The 22,247-nt window shown below is 43.6% G+C and overlaps 1 protein-coding gene across 7 annotated transcripts in view; it reads left to right on the top strand.

Annotated features, from left to right (window-relative positions):
* ADAM22 (ADAM metallopeptidase domain 22) overlaps positions 1-22,247 on the top strand; it is a 290,157-nt gene that overhangs the window by 46,336 nt on the left and 221,574 nt on the right. For all 7 annotated transcript variants that reach the window (XM_073581902.1, XM_073581906.1, XM_073581904.1 and 4 more), the window contains exon 3: positions 13,499-13,575. In XM_073581902.1, the coding sequence (XP_073438003.1) occupies positions 13,499-13,575 (77 nt within the window). The remainder of the gene's footprint in view (positions 1-13,498; positions 13,576-22,247) is intronic.

Raw genomic sequence — 22,247 nt, 5'->3', positions numbered from 1 at the left:
CATGAAAACCTGGCACTGCGGCTGGCACTCGGACCGCAGCGTGTGACTCGCTCCCAGAGGCCGTGGGGTACTTGATGCCGGGCCCGTTGATTTCAATGGGAGATGTCACAGTGGCAATGACCCGGTCCGTGGCCTCAGGCGGTCAATGTAAAAGGGGTAGAGTGATGGGGATAAAGTTATTGAGATGATTTGTGATGCCACCTGTGGTTTCTGGTCAGTTTGACCAGCGCTGCAGAGTTGCTTCTCTGGGATAGATGGTGTGGTGCAGCAATGATGTTGAAGCTCCCCACAGGTGGAGCTGTAGTCCCAGGGCAGGGTAGATAAGGTTGGTAAATGGAGAGATAGTGTGAAGAAGTAGATGTAGCAGAGCCGGGTGCAAGGCGCAGGAATAAGTGGAGGACACAAGGGCTTGTAGTTCCAAGGCTTTACTCACAGTCTGTTGCGCATACAGGTGCCCGCTTCGGTGCCGTGTCCTCCAGGTCAGGGGCTCAGCCAACTCCCAGGCAAGGTAAAGTACACCTTTCCAGCACTCCTCCAACATGTGCCTTCTCTGAACGTCTCCACACTAGCGCCTATCTGAAGTACTTGTAGTAAAAACTCAAGTTCCTCCTTCTAGATGTTACTTGGAACTCCACTCGTATGGCAGATAGCTGTAGCCTGCTTCGGGGACTTCCTACTCTCAGGTCCTGGCTCACACATGTTGCTATTGTGCCGCGAGTCTTAAATGGGAATAAAGTGGTGACAACTTCTATTCCTCCGGTTTCTGCTGCAGGAACATCAGTTTCCATACAACCTCGGAGACCGGATTCCGGCCATGCGCTTCAAACTTGAGGAAGGGCTCTGCTCTGACCCTAGTCCTTAGTTCTCTTCTCCTTACATTCCGTACTAATCTTTCTTGCTTCTGAAGAATCAGGCTTTATATTGCTCTTTCCTGTGCCAGCAGCTCCAGGTCACTGAAGTCTGCTGCAGCACTTCCTTTCACTCCATCCCTCTCTGGGGATCTTCTCTCACCAACTGACCCTTTCCTAATATTCTCCTGCTCTCTTGTGCAGTCTAAGCTCCACCCACCTCCCAGCACTCTTCGTGTTCCAAGCAGGGAGCCACAAAGGTTGCTCTGCTACACTACTGGTGTGCATGTGGGATGTGAGTGTTGGAGTGTGGTCAGGTGTCTCCACCTCACCTGGATAGTGGGGTACCACACCTCAGGAGGAGGTGCAGTACCTCTGTGGTGACTGAACCCTCAGGGGCGCCACATACCCCCCCGTTAAACACAGCACGTCCGCGGGCTGCAAGTGAAACAAAAGATGTTACATAAGGAACATACAAAATTTTAAATTAACAATACTGCCTGCAGAAAACATTACTTATATTGCTAATAAAACATCTTCTCACAGGAGAGGTACTTTTTACTTTTAACATTACCTATGATAACTTTGTCTATGCTATCTATGCTACTAAGTGCTGCATGGTGACAACTGCTGACTCCTAGTTCATCACCTGGATTCAAATTTTTATGCAAAACTTCACATTTTTATTAAACATTGTTCCTAAGCTAGATTCTGCAAGATAATCACTCCTAATCAGATAGCTAAACATTGCTACCAACATTTTTATAAGGCACAATATAAAATACTTCACAGTAAAACAACAGTAATTCTTGTGAGTACTGAAGCAGAACTTCAGGTCTGAGGTAGTCCTTGTTGAGGTTCAAGTAAAACCAAGAGAGAGCACCTTAAGAGGCGCAAATTATATATAGAGAAAGTTTTTGGATCACTCCAAGTTCATGATCGCTCAGTTCAATAAAATTGGTGCCAACTGGGCGAACTGGGGAAACACAGAAAATGATGGCACAACGGTGCCCATACCCTCCTGGGTAACAGTTCAGTTCAGTCCCTTTGATTAGCATTGCCTTAAGCATCAGGGTTTTGTCGTTTGCATGGTGAAATGCAAGGATAACGAATCTCTGGAAGGGGAAATCCGTGATGCGTGGTAACACCCATCAACAGTTCAGGTTCCACTTCCAAGGGTTGGGTAGCTGGTTCCTGCACTTTAGGGTTGCATTGAACTGTAGTTGTAGATAATGCAGTAGGTATCGACATTACAGCTGGCGGTACCGAAGGGGTTAACGAACAGACCGTTGATACTGCGGCCGCACCTGCCAGTGGTGCCATCTTGTTATCAGCTTTCTCCTCCGTGGAGATCAGGGGTTGTCGGATGGGACGCGACTCAACTAACCTCACTCTTTTCAGCAAGGACGTTTCCCACTTCTCCATTGCGGTCAACTTAGCGTCTTGGAATTGAGAACACAACTCCTCCATTTGTTCCATGAGGAGTACCGGCCTGTCGCACGAGGTAGACGGGAACTCAGGGGTCAGCCTGGTTGCAGGGGCGGTGGTCATACCTGACGTTTCCCGGTGATGTCTCGGCTCTGGTGCAGGTGCTAGCTGGCAATCGGTGGCAGCGGTGGTTGCTGGAGCTGGTTCAGGAACGGCTGAGGCCTCCGGTGGGACCTGCGCGGCCACGCCAGGTCCAGCCAAAAACACAGTCTCTGCCTCACATTCAGCTCCCGGATCCTCTGGTAACTCCTCCTGGCAGCCAGCGTCCAGTGGCGGTATCAGCGTGGAGGTGCTGGCGGGCGCTGCCGATGGCATCGCAGCGGCCACAGGTTTCACAAGTGCTGCCTGGTGTGGAACTGGTGCAGCGGCGGCAGGTAACGGTGGTGGAGGTACCATTTCTGCAGGCCCCTCCTGGGCGCGCTGCTGATCCAAAGCCCGCAGAATCTCCTGCTTCAGCCTCAGACTGCGGTTCAGCATCTCGATCTCTGCTTCTAACTGCTGACGTTCCATCACGGAAGCAGGGCCGGAACCTTCAACTAGTGCGTCGTGGAAGGCAAGCTCCTCTTCCTTGTGCTCTTCAGGCCTCCGTCCTTCTTCCATCATGGCGTCCTGGCTTCTCCTTGGGCTCCTTTCCAGCCACAGGGCTTTGCTTCTCCTTCCTGGGGCGGCGCCTCTGCCCTCTTCCTCCATACCAAGCCAGTATACGAACCCCTCTGGGGGTGGGCCATGTCGCTGTAGCATAGAAGTTCAGGCAGGGGAGGCCCAGGACAGTTCACGCTCTTTTCTTTGGGCCACCTGTTGTGAGTTCTCCTTCCAGGCTCCCTCTGGTGGTAACAGGAGGTAGTGAGGCTGATTAATCAGTAGAGATCTGCCACCTGATAATGAGGATGACGATTGGACCTCAGGAATCTCAGACTGGATTTAAGACAGCCGACGCCCTATTCTGGTGCTGGTGATTCCTTCTGGCTTGTCAGGTCTTGGTTTTCAGCTCTCTTCCAGTCATCTAAAGCTAAGTTTTTCTGCTAATGTTCACACTTGATTTTGTTGGTCTATTCAGTTTTTTGTGTGGTCAGCCAGCCCCGGCTGGGGCTGCGCTAAATTTCCACTCTTATTTATCTGTATTTGCCAATTTGCTTTTTGTCCCTTATTAGATTGGCCTTTTTTTGCTCTGTCTCAGAATATTTCAGAGTGCTGATATAGTGGGAGAAGTCTAGTGACTTCAGGGTTAATTTTGCTATCAGAAGTGTTGGACTTTATTTTTGTAGGGTTTTTTGCAGATTGCAGACAGTGTCTTTCCTTTCCTATCCTTTTTAGTTAGTTTGGGCCCCATCGTTTGCTCAGCCTATTTTCCTGCCTGTGTTTTTGCTTTCATCTTGTTTCACCGTCAATACATGTGTGGGGGCTGTCTTTCCTTTAGGGTCTGCTCTGGAGCAGTTAGTTTTCCCCTTTTCTTGCTTCAGGCTTATTTAGTCCTCCGGCTGTGACGAAGCGTCTAGGACCATCGTAGGTACGCTCCACGGCTGCTGCTAGTTGTGTGGTCAGGATCAGGGATCTGCAATCTGCATAGTTACCAACCTCTCTGGTTTTCTGTGACTTAGCTTGCTTTGTTTTTTCTCCTCGGTGACCCGTTCATAACAGCCACCCATGTTGTCACGCCCTTCTTCACTGCGTCGGCGGCCATTTTGAGAGTCCATTTTACAGTCTATCATTTTAGATATTTTGCACATTTTTAGCAATTTTAAGTCCAATAAATCTTCAGCACACAGGACCCGGTGGTACCATCCTGTTCGTGACGCCAAAATTGACTCGCCCCCAGAGCCCGTGGGGTACTCGGTGCCGGGCCCGTTGATTTCAATGGGAGATGTCACAGTGGCAGTGACCCGGTCCAATGCCTCAGGCAGTCAATGTAAAAGGGGTAGAGTGATGGGGATAAAGTTTTTGAGATGATTCGTGACGCCACCTGTGGTTTCTGGTCAGTTTGACCAGGGCTGCAGGGTTGCTTCTCTGGGACAGATGGTGTGGTGCAGCAATGATGTTGAAGCTCCCCACAGGTGGGGCTGTAGTCCCAGGGCAGGGTAGATGAGGTTGGTAAATGGGGAGATAGTGTGAAGTAGATGTAGCAGAGCCAGGTGCAAGGCGCAGGAATAAGTGGAGGACACAAGGGCTTGTAGTTCCAAGACTTTACTCACAGTCTTGTTATGATTGAGTCACCGTAGGAGGCAAAAACAGAAATGCTAGCTAAGTCCTGAAAACCAGAGACAGTCTGTTGCGCATACAGGTGCCCGCTTCAGTGCCGTGTCCTCCAGGTCATGGGCTCAGCCAACTCCCAGGCAAGGTAAAGTACACCTTTCCAGCACTCCTCCAACATGTGCCTTCTCTGAACGTCTCCTCACTATCGCTTACACTGAAGTACTTGTAGTTGTGTATTAAACTAAAGTTCCTCCTTCTAGCTGTTACTTGGAACTCCACTCGTATGGCAGATAGCTGTAGCCCACTTCGGGGACTTCCTACTCTCAGGTCCCGGCTCACCCACGTTGCTATTGTGCCCCGAGTCTTAAATGGGAATAAAGTGGTGACAACTTCTATTCCTCCGGTTTCTGCTGCAGGAACATCAGTTTCCATACAACCTCGGAGACCGGATTCTCTTCTCCTTACGTTCCGTACTAATCTTTCTTGCTTCTGAAGAATTAGGCTTTCTATTGCTATTTCCTGTGCCAGCAGCTCCAGGTCACTGAAGTCTGCTACAGCACTTCCTTTCACTCCATCCCTCTCTGGGGATCTTCTCTCACCAACTGACCCTTTCCTAATATTCTCCCGCTCTCTTGTGCAGTCTAAGCTCCACCCACCTCCTAGCACTCTTCGTGTTCCAAGCAGGGAGCCACAAAGGTTGCTCTGCTACACTACTGGTGTGCGTGTGGGATGTGAATGTTGGAGTCAGGTGTTTCCACCTTACCTGGATAGTGGGGTACCACACCTCAGAAGAAGGTGCAGTACCTCTGTGGCAACTGAACCCTCAGGGGCGCCACACGTGCGGCTGCAAAGAAATACATGTAGCCGCACACTCCGGTCAGAGTGCCGGAGGTAGTGCCAGGTTTTCATGCGAGAGATTTGCACAAGAATCGTGCAAGTCTCTCGCAAGTGAGTATGAAGCCTAACAATCGCAGGTAGCGCGAAAGACCGCCCTTGATTGCTTACATGTTAAATGCCGCTGTTGAACTCTGGAAGTGACATTAACAACACACTGGTGGGGGGTGTCATTACGTTCACCCGTCGGCGTGACCATGACGTGATCCCGGGTCGCTGATGGGTTGCTGTGACAGTTGGGGATCTGTTGAAAACCTCGGTGTTAATAAAATTACTCATATGTGGTATTGATGCATTCGAAAAAGTCCATCCAATGTATCAAAATATAAAAGCAATTAACCCGATTAATAAACGCCACAAACGGAAACAATTCAAGAACACCAAAATTATGGGGTTTTTTTGTCACTGCAATACAACAAAAAATGCTCTAAAAAGTGATCAAAATGTCTGTCCAAAAATGGTATCAATAAAAACCTTGTCTCGCCCCGCAAAAAATAAGCCATAACACAGCTCCATCGACCAAAAAATGAAAAGGTTTTGGGTCTTGGAAAATGTTGACAAAACCTAAAAATAAAAGAAACTTTTTTTTCTCACACTTCAGATTTTTTTTTTCTCACCGCTAAAATAATTATAAAAAAAACTTGACATGTTTGGTATCGCTGTAACCATGTAACCATACTGATGAGCAGATTCATACTGCGAGGTCATTCTTATCACAAGATGTATACCATAAAAACAGTTCCAAAAAAGTCATAATTGGGTTTTTTTAAACAATTTCACCGGATATGGATTATTTTTCCCACATTTTTCAGTACATTATACAGTAAAAATGAATGGTGTCATTCAAAAGTACAACTTGTCCTGCAAAAAACAATCCCTCTTATGTCCATGTGGATAGAAACATAAATAATTTATGGCTCTGAGAAGAAGGGGAGGAAATAACGAAAACACAAAAAGGAAAATTGGCCACGTTGGGAAGGGGTTGAAAAAAAACTAAAAAAAACTGCATACTCGGGGGATCAGCAGTAATAAAATAAGCGCAAAAACTGGACACTCTTGTCCTGTCGACAGATTCGCTTTAAATATTGTTAGCGTCCCTTAGTGGTGACAAATATATAATTTATTTTATTGGTAAAGCGGAGGTCCTTTATGTAGATAAAATGAATCAGACCAGAATTTCGGACCCTAAACATAATTGGTGGACATAGTATTGGTGACAGAGGGCTCGGTAAGTTAGTGAGGCCTTGATCTGCTATAAGGCCGGGATCACACATGCGAGAAACTCAGACAAGTCTCGCATCTTAATACCCGGCACTGCCGCCGGCACTCAGGAGCGTGCGGCTGCATAGAAATACATGCAGGCGCATGCTCTGCTCCCGAGTGCCGGCGGCAGTGCCGGGTGTTGACGTGTGAGACTCGTCCGAGGTTCTCGCATGTGTGATCCCGGCCTATGGCAATGTTCAGCATCAGCGATCTGGTGCCGCGGATCTGGATGTACAATTGGAAGCGTTCCTCTAGAATTTTATGTGAAAACTACTGTAGATAATTTAGAGAAAATTGTCAAAAAAAAAATTTCATGGTGACAAACTTATATACAGGGTCTGATTTTATAAAAAACAGTTTTAAGGAAAAGAATGTCTTTGTTGCCCATAGCAACCAATCACAGTGCAGCGTTCATTTTTGCCAGAGCTGGTATAAAAATGAAAGCTGGGCTGTGATTGGTTGCCATTGGCAGCAAAAACATATTTTCGTTCAGCTTATATAAACTAGGCCCGATGTGCCATATTCGACGTATAATGTGTGTTGTCACCCAGCCTCGCAGGAATTCCAGTGCAATCCCTGATTCCTACAATATATATGACATATTTATCCTCAGGGGACAAGTTTACAGGCCGGGAACAACCTCGAAATGACATTACTGCTGAAAACCAGCTGCCGCTGGGGTCCCGGCGACACTCCGCAGTTTCCCAATAAATAATGAATGTATTTATGCTTTCGAAGATTGCAGTGCATGTGTAAGCAAAATGTGTAAAGCCCCACACATCGTTTTATAAAGGGAAGAAATTCAGTATATTGTGAGCATTCACATTTCTGCCATAATCCATAGTAGATTAGTGTGATGTAAATATAGGTCTGATCCCTGGTTGTCATGAAACTGCGCAATAATCTAGAGTGCGCCAATTGTAATTCTTATGAATACGTTATATGAGAAAATATATGTATGTAAGTAGTATACCGTATATAGCTATCTCCTGACTCCACATATACGTGCATGCTCTGTTCAGCTGAGCGTGCATGTGTTCTGAATGAGAGGTGAGTACGTTGCTGTTTGATACTTCTGGCGGTGCCATGCCTCATTAGGATAGGGCAGGTGCACAATACCTGCTGATCATTCATGGACCCCGGTAGGTACCTGCAAACGTCATTAGTGTCGCTTCCTTCCCAATGTTGAAATGAGAGGCAGCGGAATAACCTCTAAGGGCTCATCCCCATTTACGATTAAAAAAAGGTTCGATTTCAGGATCAAAAATTCGAGTGTCAAGCGAGTGTAATGCGATTTCTGTGCGATTTTTCCGTATGACATGTGTATGCAATGCGATTTTAACATGACGTTTTACATAGAGCAGTTCTCTCCATGTAAAAACTCATTTTAAAATAGCACTGTAAAAAAAAAAACTGTACACATCGTTTTAAAACAAAAGAATCTTCAAAACACACACACATATACAGTATATATATTTGTACAGTACAGACCAAAAGTTTGGACACACCTTCTCATTCAAAGAGTTTTCTTTCTTTTCATGACTATGAAAATTGTAGATTCACTCAGAAGGCATCAAAACTATGAATTAACACATGGAATTATATAATTAACAAAAAAGTGTGAAACAACTGAAAATATGTCTTATATTCTAGGTTCTTCAAAGTAGCCACCTTTTGCTTTGATTACTTCTTTGCACACTCTTGGCATTCTCTTGATGAGCTTCAAGTGGTAGTCACCAGAAAAGGTCTTCCAACAGTCTTGAAGGAGTTCCCAGAGATGCTTAGCACTTGTTGGCCCTTTTGCCTTCACTCTGCCGTCCAGCTCACTCCAAACCATCTCGATTGGATTCAGGTCTGGTGACTGTGGAGGCCAGGTCATCTGGTGTAGCACCCCATCACTCTCCTTCTTGGTCAAATAGCCCTTACACAGCCTGGAGGTGTGTTTGAGGCCATTGTCCTGTTGAAAAATAAATGATGGTCCAACTAAACGCAAACCGGATGGAATAGCATGCCGCTGCAAGATGCTGTGGCAGCCATGCTGGTTCAGTATGCCTTCAATTTTGAATAAAGCCCCAACAGTGTCACCAGGAAAGCACCCCCACACCATCACACCTCCTCCATGCTTCAGGCATGTAGAGTCCATCCGTTCACCTTTTCTGCATCGCATAAAGACATGGTGGTTGGAACCAAAGATCTCAATTTTGGACTCATCAGACCAAAGCACAGATTTCCACTGGTCTAATGTCCATTCCTTGTGTTCTTTAGCCCAAACAAGTCTCTTCTGCTTGTTGCCTGTCCTTAGCAGTGGTTTCCTAGCAGCTATTTTACCATGAAGGCCTGCTGCACAAAGTCTCCTCTTAACAGCTGTTGTAGAGATGTGTCTGCTGCTAGAACTCTGTGTGGCATTGACCTGGTCTCTAATCTGAGCTGCTGTTAACCTGTGATTTCTGAGGCTGGTGACTCGGATTAACTTATCCTCCGCAGCAGAGGTGACTCTTGGTCTTCCTTTCCTGGGGCGGTCCTCATGTGAGCCAGTTTCTTTGTAGCGCTTGATGGTTTTTGCCACTGCACTTGGGGACACTTTCAATGTTTTCCCAATTTTTCGGATTGACTGACCTTCATTCCTTAAAGTAATGATGGCCACTCGTTTTCCTTTACTTAGCTGCTTTTTTCTTGCCATAATACAAATTCTAACAGTCTATTCAGTAGGACTATCAGCTGTGTATCCACCAGACTTCTGCACAACACAACTGATGGTCCCAACCCCATTTATAAGGCAAGAAATCCCACTTATTAAACCTGACAGGGCACACCTGTGAAGTGAAAACCATTTCCGGTGACTACCTCTTGAAGCTCATCAAGAGAATGCCAAGAGTGTGCAAAGCAGTAATCAAAGCAAAAGGTGGCTACTTTGAAAAACCTAGAATATAAGACATATTTTCAGTTGTTTCACACTTTTTTGTTAATTATATAATTCCACATGTTTTAATTCATAGTTTTGATGCCTTCAGAGTGAATCTACAATTTTCATAGTCATGAAAATAAAGAAAACTCTTTGAATGAGAAGGTGTGTCCAAACTTTTGGTCTGTACTGTACATATATAGATATATACAGTAGATAGATATAGTAAAACCTGGCAGATGCCGCATACGGTAAAGAATAGAATAGGATAGAATAGATAAATACACGTAGAATAGGTGTATGTGTGTGTGTGTGTGTGTGTGTGTGGGTGGGTATATATATATATATATATATATATATATATATATATATACACACAGTGGGGCAAAAAAGTATTTAGTCAGTCAGCAATAGTGCAAGTTCCACCACTTAAAAAGATGAGAGGCGTCTGTAATTTACATCATAGGTAGACCTCAACTATGGGAGACAAACTGAGAAAAAGAAATCCAGAAAATCACATTGTCTGTTTTTTTTTCATTTTATTTGCATATTATGGTGGAAAATAAGTATTTGGTCAGAAACAAAATTTCATCTCAATACTTTGTGATATATCCTTTGTTGGCAATGACAGAGGTCAAACGTTTTCTGTAAGTCTTCACAAGGTTGCCACACACTGTTGTTGGTATGTTGGCCCATTCCTCCATGCAGATCTCCTCTAGAGCAGTGATGTTTTTGGCTTTTCGCTTGGCAACACGGACTTTCAACTCCCTCCAAAGGTTTTCTATAGGGTTGAGATCTGGAGACTGGCTAGGCCACTCCAGGACCTTGAAATGCTTCTTACGAAGCCACTCCTTCGTTGCCCTGGCGATGTGCTTTGGATCATTGTCATGTTGAAAGACCCAGCCACGTTTCATCATCAATGCCCTTGCTGATGGAAGGAGGTTTGCACTCAAAATCTCACGATACATGGCCCCATTCATTCTTTCATGTACCCGGATCAGTCGTCCTGGCCCCTTTGCAGAGAAACAGCCCCAAAGCATGATGTTTCCACCACCATGCTTTACAGTAGGTATGGTGTTTGATGGATGCAACTCAGTATTCTTTTTCCTCTAAACACGACAAGTTGTGTTTCTACCAAACAGTTCCAGTTTGGTTTCATCAGACCATAGGACATTCTCCCAAAACTCCTCTGGATCATCCAAATGCTCTCTAGCAAACTTCAGACGGGCCCGGACATGTACAGGCTTAAGCAGTGGGACACGTCTGGCACTGCAGGATCTGAGTCCATGGTGGCGTAGTGTGTTACTTATGGTAGGCCTTGTTACATTGGTCCCAGCTCTCTGCAGTTCATTCACTAGGTCCCCCTGCGTGGTTCTGGGATTTTTGCTCACCGTTCTTGTGATCATTCTGACCCCACGGGGTGGGATTTTGCGTGGAGCACCAGATCGAGGGAGATTATCAGTGGTCTTGTATGTCTTCCATTTTCTAATTATTGCTCCCACAGTTGATTTCTTCACTCCAAGCTGGTTGGCTATTGCAGATTCAGTCTTCCCAGCCTGGTGCAGGGCTACAATTTTGTTTCTGGTGTCCTTTGACAGCTCTTTGGTCTTCACCATAGTGGAGTTTGGAGTCAGACTGTTTGAGGGTGTGCACAGGTGTCTTTTTATACTGATAACAAGTTTAAACAGGTGCCATTACTACAGGTAATGAGTGGAGGAAAGAGGAGACTCTTAAAGAAGAAGTTACAGGTCTGTGAGAGCCAGAAATCTTGATTGCTTGTTTCTGACCAAATACTTATTTTCCACCATAATATGCAAATAAAATGAAAAAAAAACAGACAATGTGATTTTCTGGATTTTTTTTTCTCAGTTTGTCTCCCATAGTTGAGGTCTACCTATGATGTAAATTACAGACGCCTCTCATCTTTTTAAGTGGTGGAACTTGCACTATTGCTGACTGACTAAATACTTTTTTGCCCCACTGTATATATATATTATTTTTTTATCTTTTTTTTTTTTGAGAGAGATATAGATAGCAGAATAGCCGTTAATTATTTGTCGGCTTTTGTAAAATAATTGCAAAAGCCGACAGGATATGAGACATGGTTTACATACAGTAAACCATTTTATTTAATTTAGTTTTTTATATTTTTATATGTCTTTGACTAATAATTAGATTAGGGTTTGTGTGTAAAATTTTGGACATGTAGGTGTTAGAATAAGGGGTTAATTCATTGAAAAAAATTGTGTGGGCTTCTGCGGTAAAATCGCAACCAGAGAGGGAAAGCCAGTGAGTGAGGGCAGATATTAATAGCCTTGAGAGGGACCATTGTCTTTGCCCCCCCGACTACAAAGATCTGCCCCCAGACACCCCAGAAAAGGCGCATCTATAAGATGCACTTTTTCTGGCACTTAGCCTCTCTATTCCCATTGCCCTGTAGCGGTGGTTGTTATTATTATTATTATTATTTATTGTTATAGCACCATTTATTCCATGGCGCTTTACATGTAAGGGGGGTATACATAGTAAAAACAAGTACAATAATGTTAAACAATAAAAGTCATAACTGGTACAGGAGGAGAGAGGACCCTGGTTAATGGGTTAATATTAATGGGTTAATGTCACCTTGCTATTGGAAGGTGACATTAAGCTGATTAATAATGGAGGCGCTGTCATTTTCATGAAGTGACATGGTTGTTTTCAAATAAGCATATTATTATATTCATTATGCAAACTAGGGGGCAGGTCACTGAGGGATCAGTGATCTGTCAGCAGTCTGCACTAAGAATATATAATCAGAGCATCACATTCCCCAACCCCGCCCTAGGACACGAGCATATCATTAACTAAAAACTGAAAATAAGGATTAAAAAAGAAGCACAAGACGGATTTCATCAATAAAGGTATCGTTTTAATCAGTATAACAGCATAGACCTGACACTGTGTGCAGGTTACTATGCACAATCCTGCTGACAGATTCCCTTTAAAGAAGAATTCTCAAGTTTAGAGAGTTATCCTCTATCAATAGGATAAGCGAAAACTTCCAAATCCCTGGGGGTACAACTGCTGGGCCCCCCACTGATCCCGAGAACTGGGACTTGTGTGAATCAAGTGGCGGTCTATTTTGCCCGCTGTTATGCCATTCATTCTTAGAAGAAATCTGTCAGTAGGATCCACCCTCCTAAGCCATCTATGGCCACGCAGGTCATAGAGCGTTGAATAAAATTATACCTTGAGATCTCCGATCCGATGTCTTATTACAGAGAAATCCACATTTTTCTTAATGTGTAAATTAGCTGTTAAGATCTATAGACCGGACATAGATCTCCCTGAAAATCTACCTCCAGAGCCTATTTTTATATGGAAGATGGCTTTACCAGTGTGAGACATGTAATGACTGACAGTCTGACCTCCTGATCTACAAGTCTCACAATGGTAATGCCGCCTTCCATTTAAAATAAGTTCTGGAGGCAGATTCTAGGGAAGCTCTATGTCTAGCCCATAGATCTTAACAGCTTATTTACATATGTCTGAAAAATCCACATTTTTATTAATAAGACATTGGATTACAGATATCAATTTTATTCAGCTTTCTATGATCTACTTGCCCATATACATGACTTAGAAGGGTTTTCCCTACTGACAGATGCCATTTAATGGGAGTACTGTAGATACTAAGTGCTGCGCTCGGCTGTTCTTCGGCACTACCATGAGAGAGTCGATCATTTTTAAACTTGAGAATACCCCTTTAACATGACACATTCCCTTTTAATAATAGTTCCAGATTTTGGCCATTCAGGACATTGAACTGAGCAAAAATAATATGATGAAACCGACAAATACCAAGAACTGACAGTGATTGTGCACAGTTTCCTCCCATCATTAATTCCAGTTATATTCTTCTCTCTTCCAGTCCACCCACGTTGCACAAGTCAGCTTCCAGATAGATGCATTTGGGTCTTCCTTCATCTTGGATGTTGAACTTAACCAGTGAGTATTCCTATAACCAAGATTACTTGTTGATATTGCAACAGGTGGCCATGTAATTGTTGCCAGATCAATGACAAAATCAATACGATCCACTGACGCATGGAGGCGCATGGAGTTACTTATAGAATTCTTGGTCCTCGAGGGAGATGAAAGTGTTAAATTAGTGGCTTTAAAGGGGTTTTCCACTACTTTGATATTATAGACCTATAATAGACCTATTATTTTTACCATATCCCTGTAAATAGAATTTAAAATAAAAAATATTGTTATTCTCACCTTCTGACGTCCCGCGCAGCCTTCCCGCCTCTCTCCACGCTCCCGGTCCCAGTAATCCTTTGCGAGTGATGACGTCCGTTCTCGCGGGATCGCGAAGTCTCGCGGTCATTCGCGCGACGTCATCACGAATGACCACGAGACCTCGCGATCCCGCGAGAACGGACGTCATCGCGGTAATTTGCGCAAAGGACTACTGGGACTGGGAGCGTGGAGAGAGGCGGCAAGGCAGTGCGGGACGTCGGAAGGTGAGAATAACAATATATATATTTTTTTTTAAATGATTTTTTACATCCTATCTTTTACTATTGATGCCGCATAGGCAGCCTCAATAGTAAAAAGTTGGTCACACTCGTCAAACACTATGTTTGACGAGTGTGACCAACCTGTCAATCAGTTCTCCAAGCGATGCTCCAGATTGCTTGGAAAACGCTAGCATTTCTGCATGCTAATTACGCTTGCAAAATGCTTGTTTTTCCGAGGGAAAATCGCGGGAATTTAAAATACGATTTTCCCGCGGAATGGAATTCCAGAATTCTCGCGGTAATTTCTGCGAGAGTTCCGTTACGTGTGAACCCAGCCTTATATTCTTAGCATAGGGGTCATCAAGATCAGATTGGTGAGGGTGCTGGGCATCCGCTTCGGCGCCAGCCAGATGTAAATGGTGTATGGAGCAGAACAGGACAGCTCTGTACACGGTTTATTGGCCATTGCCAAGAACTGCAACTCAGCTCCTAATCAATTGTAACAAGAAAATGCAGAGTAAGCAGACAGGGAAGCAATGTTTTTTTCTTTTTTTCCTGAAAGAGCACAACTGCTTCCTACACTGTATGTAATACACAAGGGAAACACACTCAGAAGCAAAGAGGGCTGATGAGCAGAAAATACTATAGGATGCAAAGTAGACTAGCACTGTACTGCTTTGCTGTGTTACTATCATTATGACTGCCTGTTGCCACCAGTAGGTGGAGCCCACTTTAAACAGATTTACAGAGTTTTTTTTTAACAATATTTACACAAACATATTACCCGCTTCGGGTAGACACAGAAAATTAAGAACATCTGGGAAAGAGGAGGAATGGGACAAAGAAAGAGAAAGACCAAATTAAATTAAAAACAAAAAATTACCATTCTACAATAAAAAATACAAAAAAAATCCCACAGTCATCACCACTGTAATGTCTAGAAATAAAATATCTCCTATTGCAGTTTCTAGCTTTGCAATCATTATTATTGCTCATGGGATAAACATGGATCATATCTCTCGTAATCCTCTTTATTAAATCAAGCCCAATCTATATCTCACAAATTCCCTCGACGGGAGCCCTGGTTCATCCATCCATGCAGCCCAAAGCTGTTCAAATTTATTGATATTGCCTCTTATTTTTTGTACACACCTTTTTCCAAACTTATAAACCAGTTTATTTTGTTGATATATTCCTTTTTTGTTGGGCTCTCGGCAGGGCCGGCTCCAGGTTTTCATGGGCCCCGGGCGAAGGAGTCTCAGAGGGCCCCTTTAACACATACCACGATTCATGATGCACAGATACAGCAGAGAAATATAGGGCTAGTACAATGCCAAATAATTCACTTCTTACATTACATGAGTGATATTTGTAGCTCAAAAACTGCACAGTATAGTCCTCCAGACAGTATAACGGGCCCCATATATTGCTCCATACGGAATAATGAGCCCCATATAGTTCTCCAAACAGTATAATGGGCCCCATATATTGCTCCAGACGGAATAATGAGCCCCATATAGTCCTCCAGACACTATAATGAGCCCCATATAGTCCTCCAGATACTATAATGAGCCCCATATATTGCTTCATACAGTATAATGAGTCCCATACATGGCTCCATGGAGAATAATTATCCCCATATATTGCTCCATACATAATAATGAGCCCCATATATTGCTCCATGCAGTATAAAGAGCCCCATATATTGCTCAATACAGAATAATGAGCCCCATATATTGCTCCATGAAGAATAATTGACCTCATATAATGCTCCATACAGAATAATGACCCCCAATATATTGTTCCATACAGAATAATGAGCCCCATAATTTGCTCCATACAGTATTATGGGCACCACGTAGTGCTCCATACAGAATAATGAGCCCCATATAATGCTCTATACAGTATAATGAGCCCCATATATTGCTCTATACAGTATTATGGGCACCACATAGTCCTCCATACAGAGTAATGAACACCATATATTGCTCCACACAGAATAATGATCCCCATATATTGCTCCATATAGTATTATGGGCACCACATAGTCCTCCATACAGAATAATGAGCCCCATATATTGCTCCATGAAGAATAATGGACCTCATATAATGCTCCATACAGAATAATGACCCCAATATATTGCTCCATACATAATAATGAGCCCCATAATTTGCTCCATGCAGTATTATTGGCACCACGTAGTGCTCCATACAGAATAATGAGCCCCATATAATGCTCTATGCAGTATAATGAGCCCCATATATTGCTCCACACAGAATAATGATCCCCATATATTGCTCCATATAGTATTATGGGCACCACATAGTCCTCCATACAGAATAATGAGCCCCATATATTGCTCCATATAGTATAATGGGCCTCATATATTTCTCCATACAGAATAATGAGCCCCATAAATTGCTCCATACAGAATAATGAGCCACATATATTGCTCCATATAGTATAATGGGCCCCATATATTGCTCCATACAGAATAATGAGCCCCATAAATTGCTCCATACAGTATAATGAGCCTCATATGGAGGAAGGAAACAGTACACAGGAGGAAGGAAACAGAACACAGGAGGAAGGAGACATCACCAAAGATTAGAGAGAAAAGAATGAAAAGATGTGTTACTTCCCCTGAGACAGGCGACAACAAAGAAGTACAGGAGATCTTGTGGTAAATTTATCATAAAAAAATTGTTCTAATCGCGATTTGTCTGTTTTGAATAAGGCTTTTCATTTAGCCCAAAGAGCCATGTCAAAAGGTTCAAACTAGAGACTGAACTATATACATTCTTTACATCTATAAAGGTAAAATACTGGAATTCGAAAAAATCCAACGTAACTGTACACACTCATTCGATCGTGCCTTACAATTTTCACTTTGCAAAAGGAGCATCTTTGTACCAATGGTGAATGGGTCAGCAATTGAGGCTTTATTACTGCTGTCCGTGATAATGTGAAAAAATATATATGAATATATATTTTTTTCTTTAATATAATTTTTACTGAGTCATTTTTCATTTTTTTGTGTATTTGTTGATTGAAACCTTTAATGGACTTATTATATGTGAGGCTTGTGACATAATAGAGTGAGGCTATCTTTTGATAGTACAATCCAATATAGGAGACAGGCTTGGAATATCCTTCTACAATATTTCCTATATTAGGTTCAGCTTTACATTTTGTGACTTATGTGGTTTAAATATGATAGAAAGTTGAGTGATATTTTCCAATTTTTTGGATTTATGTTCCACTCTAGATGGCGATTGCGTCCTCGTTGCGCGGTGAATCGATAATCTGGTTGGGCTTTAGACCTGCGCATGACACCGTAGGATGCCGATAACGACGCGGTTTTTTGAAAGACAGGTTGGGGCCATTGGATGGAAATGAGACATTTGTAAACTAACAATTATCTAGTATGAATCCCATGTCTGGATGCTAATTGCACTGTACGCACTTTATATAATCATGATTGTGCACGATTAGACATCTTATTAACGTCTTGTATACAGTGATATTCCTTATATCTTGTATAGTATATAAACTGATGGGCATAATGTATGATTGTCGCTAGTGAAAGGCTCACACTACGAGCCAAAACGTCGCCATTATGGGCTATTAAATAGCGCTTTTTTCACCTCTATCAGCCGGCGTGCTGCCTCCATTTTTCGTCTTTTATATTGAAGGGTTGGTCTTTGCCTGAGGGCCGCAGCTCCTGGATACACTGCTGCTGCATACATATAATGTACCGCACTATAGTGACCCGGACACAGCTGGAAACATCTGGCACTGACTTGCAAGTAGAAGCCACCACTGGTCTACAGTGTGGAATCAGCAGCCCAGGCGCCAGTGTCACTTGGTGGCCAGTGCCCCCCAGGTCCGTGTCCCCAGTGGCGAGCCCAGGATGAGGACATACTACTCCCCCTGCAGCCGCTCACCACAGTCACTGTGATACAGCTGAGCCTCAGGATGCCGCCGCCTCTCTGCCCGTGTCACTAGTACCTGATCGTCGCTCCCCGGAGTCATTGATATCACCGCTTCTGTCCATCCTCATCACGGCCCTGGTAACCGCGGAGCAGCACTAACCCGCAGCGGAACCTTGGTGTGAACACTGTCGCACAGCTGTGCATATTCGAGGCTTTAGATGCAGACCGGATGGGAACAGTCCGCCATGCCATCCAGCCTTGTGCAGCACTAGGGCATACTCCCGCGATGTCCGCACTACTAACTCTTCCCCGCACAGCAGTGCAACAGCCGAAAGGTTCCGCTTCCAGCTCCTATCAGTGGCAAAGCGCATAATAGGGACGCACACAATAGCCCTCTCCCCACCCCGTCCTCCATACAACAAGGAAGTGATGGGGGAGGGCGGGAGCAGGGGATGCAGGGGAAAATGAATATGGGGCTGCGGCGCGCTGTAGGTGTTCCATACAGGGTGAGTGGGCCCCCCGTCTCACCAGGGCCCCGGCATTTGCCCGGGTACGCCGGGTGCTGACGCCAGCCCTGGCTCTCGGTATCCAACCAGTGTTGCGCTATTAGTTTACCTGTTAATTACAGCATTCGTGCTATGGCTACTTTACCTGGTTCATTTGTCTGTAGATCTTCCACATACCCTAGCGCACAAACTAAGGGAGTAGTTTTCAATACCACCTTAAACACTCATCTAATTAATCCTAGTACTTTCCTCCAGTATCCCTCCAGTTTAGGACATGACCACATCATAAGAAGTAGAGTAGCCAGCTCCACCCCACACCTAGGACAGCATGCGTCTGCTCTGGCACCAATCTTAAACTCTGGTGTTCTATATACCTCATGTATTAGATAAAGTTGAGAATGTTTATGCGCTTCACTAAGAGAGAGTTGAGTTACCCTTTCCAATATCTCTATCCTTTGACCTTCTTCTGTTGGGCCAATCTCTGCCTCCCATCTCTCTTTACTATGAGTTGGGTGTTTGCTTAGCACTAATTTTAATAGAGATCTATATAGCCGCGATATTATCCCAGATGAACTATTTGATCTACTAATTTACTGTACAACAGTATTTGGTACATAGACTTTCAAACCATTCTCTGTAAAGTCCGCATTGAACGCATGACGTAGCGCGAGGTATTTATAAAAGTCCTTGGATTGAGATCAAACTCCTCCTGTAATTGTGCATAAGATTTGAGTACACCCCCCCACCTCCACCTCCAAAAACCCAACAAACTTCTCAGATTAACTAACCATGGGGTGTCCCATATTGATGTAAATTGTGAGCAACTCTCTATTTGTTGCAGATCTCTTATTTTCCACCATATTTTATGCATTAACGATAATGTGGGAAGGTTTTTTGGAGAAGATTTGAATTTGTCAGATTTACAGAGTTACCGCTGAGTACACTACTCACTGTATACATCCATAGTCAGTTAGCTCCCCCTAGAGACGGTTGCAGGCAGCTAGGATTATGGTACGTAATTTATTAAAATGTTATCTGAGTCAATGATGATATTCCATGAAAGAATGACCATGGCAGGTCCAAACTCTGTTACTGATATTTGAGGCCCCTTCAGTCTCAGGATGGAAGGGGTCCTAGAAGTCACCCCATCCTCCCAGCCTCAGCGATACTTTAATACTGTTCTTAGTAGGAAGCAAAGAAAGCCCATTCTAATTTTTTTTGCTGTAGGACCCTATGATTTGCGTGGACCCTCATGTGACGACTCCACATATTTTCTTAATTATGCCAGACATAAATTGTGTAGGCCCAGAATCATAAACTGTTGACTCTTCATGTGGGTCGATTACACAGGTCAACAAAAAAAATTTTTTTTTCTGGTGTCCAAAATATTTTAATGAATTTGGGGTATTTTTGGGGTGCTGATTCTGAATATGTCATCAGTTTTGCCAGATTGGCTCAAGTTTTTGAGATTTTTGGTATCTTATTTATAGCACTTGTTGGTAAATGCGACGCATCATCTCATTAATTTCTTTGGATTAGTACTTGAACTGAGCAGTTCTCAATATAGTTTTGTGTTAATTAGTGTTCTAAAAGTTTGTTCATAGCTTGATTTTTGCACTAACTTTATGTTGTTGTCTGTTTTCCAGTGAAAAGCATGAACTCATCATGAAGAAGTTGTCTTAACGATCCAGACTCATTCTGTTACATTTGTGGTGAATATACACTGCCAAAACATAGAAGAAACATAACACACTTCGTAAAAAAAGTGTATTTTGCCTATTTTGGGGTTATGCTTGGGGACCAAGACAAGTTTTGGGCACCACACATAGTGTGCAAAGCATGTATCGAATTATTACGAAAATGGAGCAAAGGACAAAGAAAAAGCTTCAAATTTGGTGTTCCAATGGTGTGGAGAGAGCCAAAAAATCATCATGATGACTGTTATTTCTGTGCAGTGCAAGTGCAAGGATTCAATAAGCATAAGAAACGAAAATGGGAGTAACATGGAATCTGCAAGAAGGCCTGTCCCTCATTGTGAAGATGTGCCTGTACCTGTGTTTACCATAAATAACAGTCATCATGATGATTTTTTGGCTCTCTCCACACCATTGGAACACCAAATTTGAAGCTTTTTCTTTGTCCTTTGCTCCATTTTCGTAATAATTCGATACATGCTTTGCACACTATGTGTGGTGCCCAAAACTTGTCTTGGTCCCCAAGCATAACCCCAAAATAGGCAAAATACACTTTTTTTACGAAGTCTGTTATGTTTCTTCTATGTTTTGGCAGTGTGTATTCACCACAAATGTAACAGAATGAGTCTGGATCGTTAAGACAACTTCTTCATGATGAGTTCATGCTTTTCACTGGAAAACAGACAACAACATAAAGTTAGTGCAAAAATCAAGCTATGAACAAACTTTTAGAACACTAATTAACACAAAACTATATTGAGAACTGCTCAGTTCAAGTACTAATCCAAAGAAATTAATGAGATGATGCGTCGCATTTACCAACAAGTGCTATAAATAAGATACCAAAAATCTCAAAAACTTGAGCCAATCTGGCAAAACTGATGACATATTCAGAATCAGCACCCCAAAAATACCCTAAATTCGATGAAATATCTTTGGCACCAAAAATGCTGTTGACCAGTGTTATTGGCCCCTGATGTTGTCTCCTACAGTTTGTCTTCTGTTATCTTTGTAAAACAGTGATACATGGCCACTGAACAATGATATTTGCTGATATGCTAATTATGCCTTGTGTTACGGAGCCAGTTTGATGACTTTTAAAGCAGAGAGGGAACAACTATGCAAATAGTTTAAATAATCAAGTAATGCTTGATCTCATCACCATTCTTCCCCGAATCTGTGATGCTAGACTGAAGGACACTTCTTAAATCTAAAAATAGGTAACATGCCACTGTATAAAGAGACTTTTTCTGCTGGTCAGTGTGAGTCTCCAGGATCTCAGCTTAGGGTGCTACGGACCCGGCTGGTAGAACAGAGGACTGCTTCATTGACCATCACTGAAACCCCAGAAACATCTTAAAGAATCCAGATTGGGTCAGTCGGTTCACCTGACCACATACCTCACTGCTCTGTTAGCTTCCTAAGCTTGTCGTTACCTCCTCACTGTGGGGGCCTGACAAAAGTGGGGAGCCACTGGTGGGGGTATGCGACACTGTAAGCAGGTCTAATCCCGGCGAGTCAGCGGAAGGGTGAGACTCTGTAACTTGCACCATCTTGGGTATTTGATGGGGCTGTTCTACATGCTATTGTGTGTTCGTGGTTCAATAAATTATTGCCACACTGTTTTACCCTCACCCCTGTGTTATCTGACTAATGTTCTGCCCACATTAAAAGGAGAGCGGGCGTCCGGCCAGTGGCGGATTAAGTGGCCTATGGGCCCGGGGCTGTTCATAAAACCTGGGCCCCTGTACCCCCCTTCCCAGGAAAACATTTTCTGTCCACATTTTGTGGCTCTTCTCACAAAAACACTGCATATGCTGATATTTAGGGGCGGTGAATGGCCTGCTCGGATGCGGGGTCTGGAAAGGAATAAAATGGCCGCGCTTGGGAGGGGGTACCGCCGGCCTGGCCGGCTACTGGTTAGGGATGTTAATCATAGAATCATAGAATCGTAGAGTTGGAAGGGACCTCCTGGGCCATCTGGTCCAACCCCCTGCTCAAAGCAGGATTCGCTAAAT

This window comes from Dendrobates tinctorius, unplaced genomic scaffold, assembly GCF_039654945.1.
Source record: "Dendrobates tinctorius isolate UK_male_01 unplaced genomic scaffold, ASM3965494v1 ptg000070l, whole genome shotgun sequence".
Classification (NCBI taxonomy): domain Eukaryota; kingdom Metazoa; phylum Chordata; class Amphibia; order Anura; family Dendrobatidae; genus Dendrobates; species Dendrobates tinctorius.
This window is presented reverse-complemented; position numbering and strand designations above follow the sequence as displayed.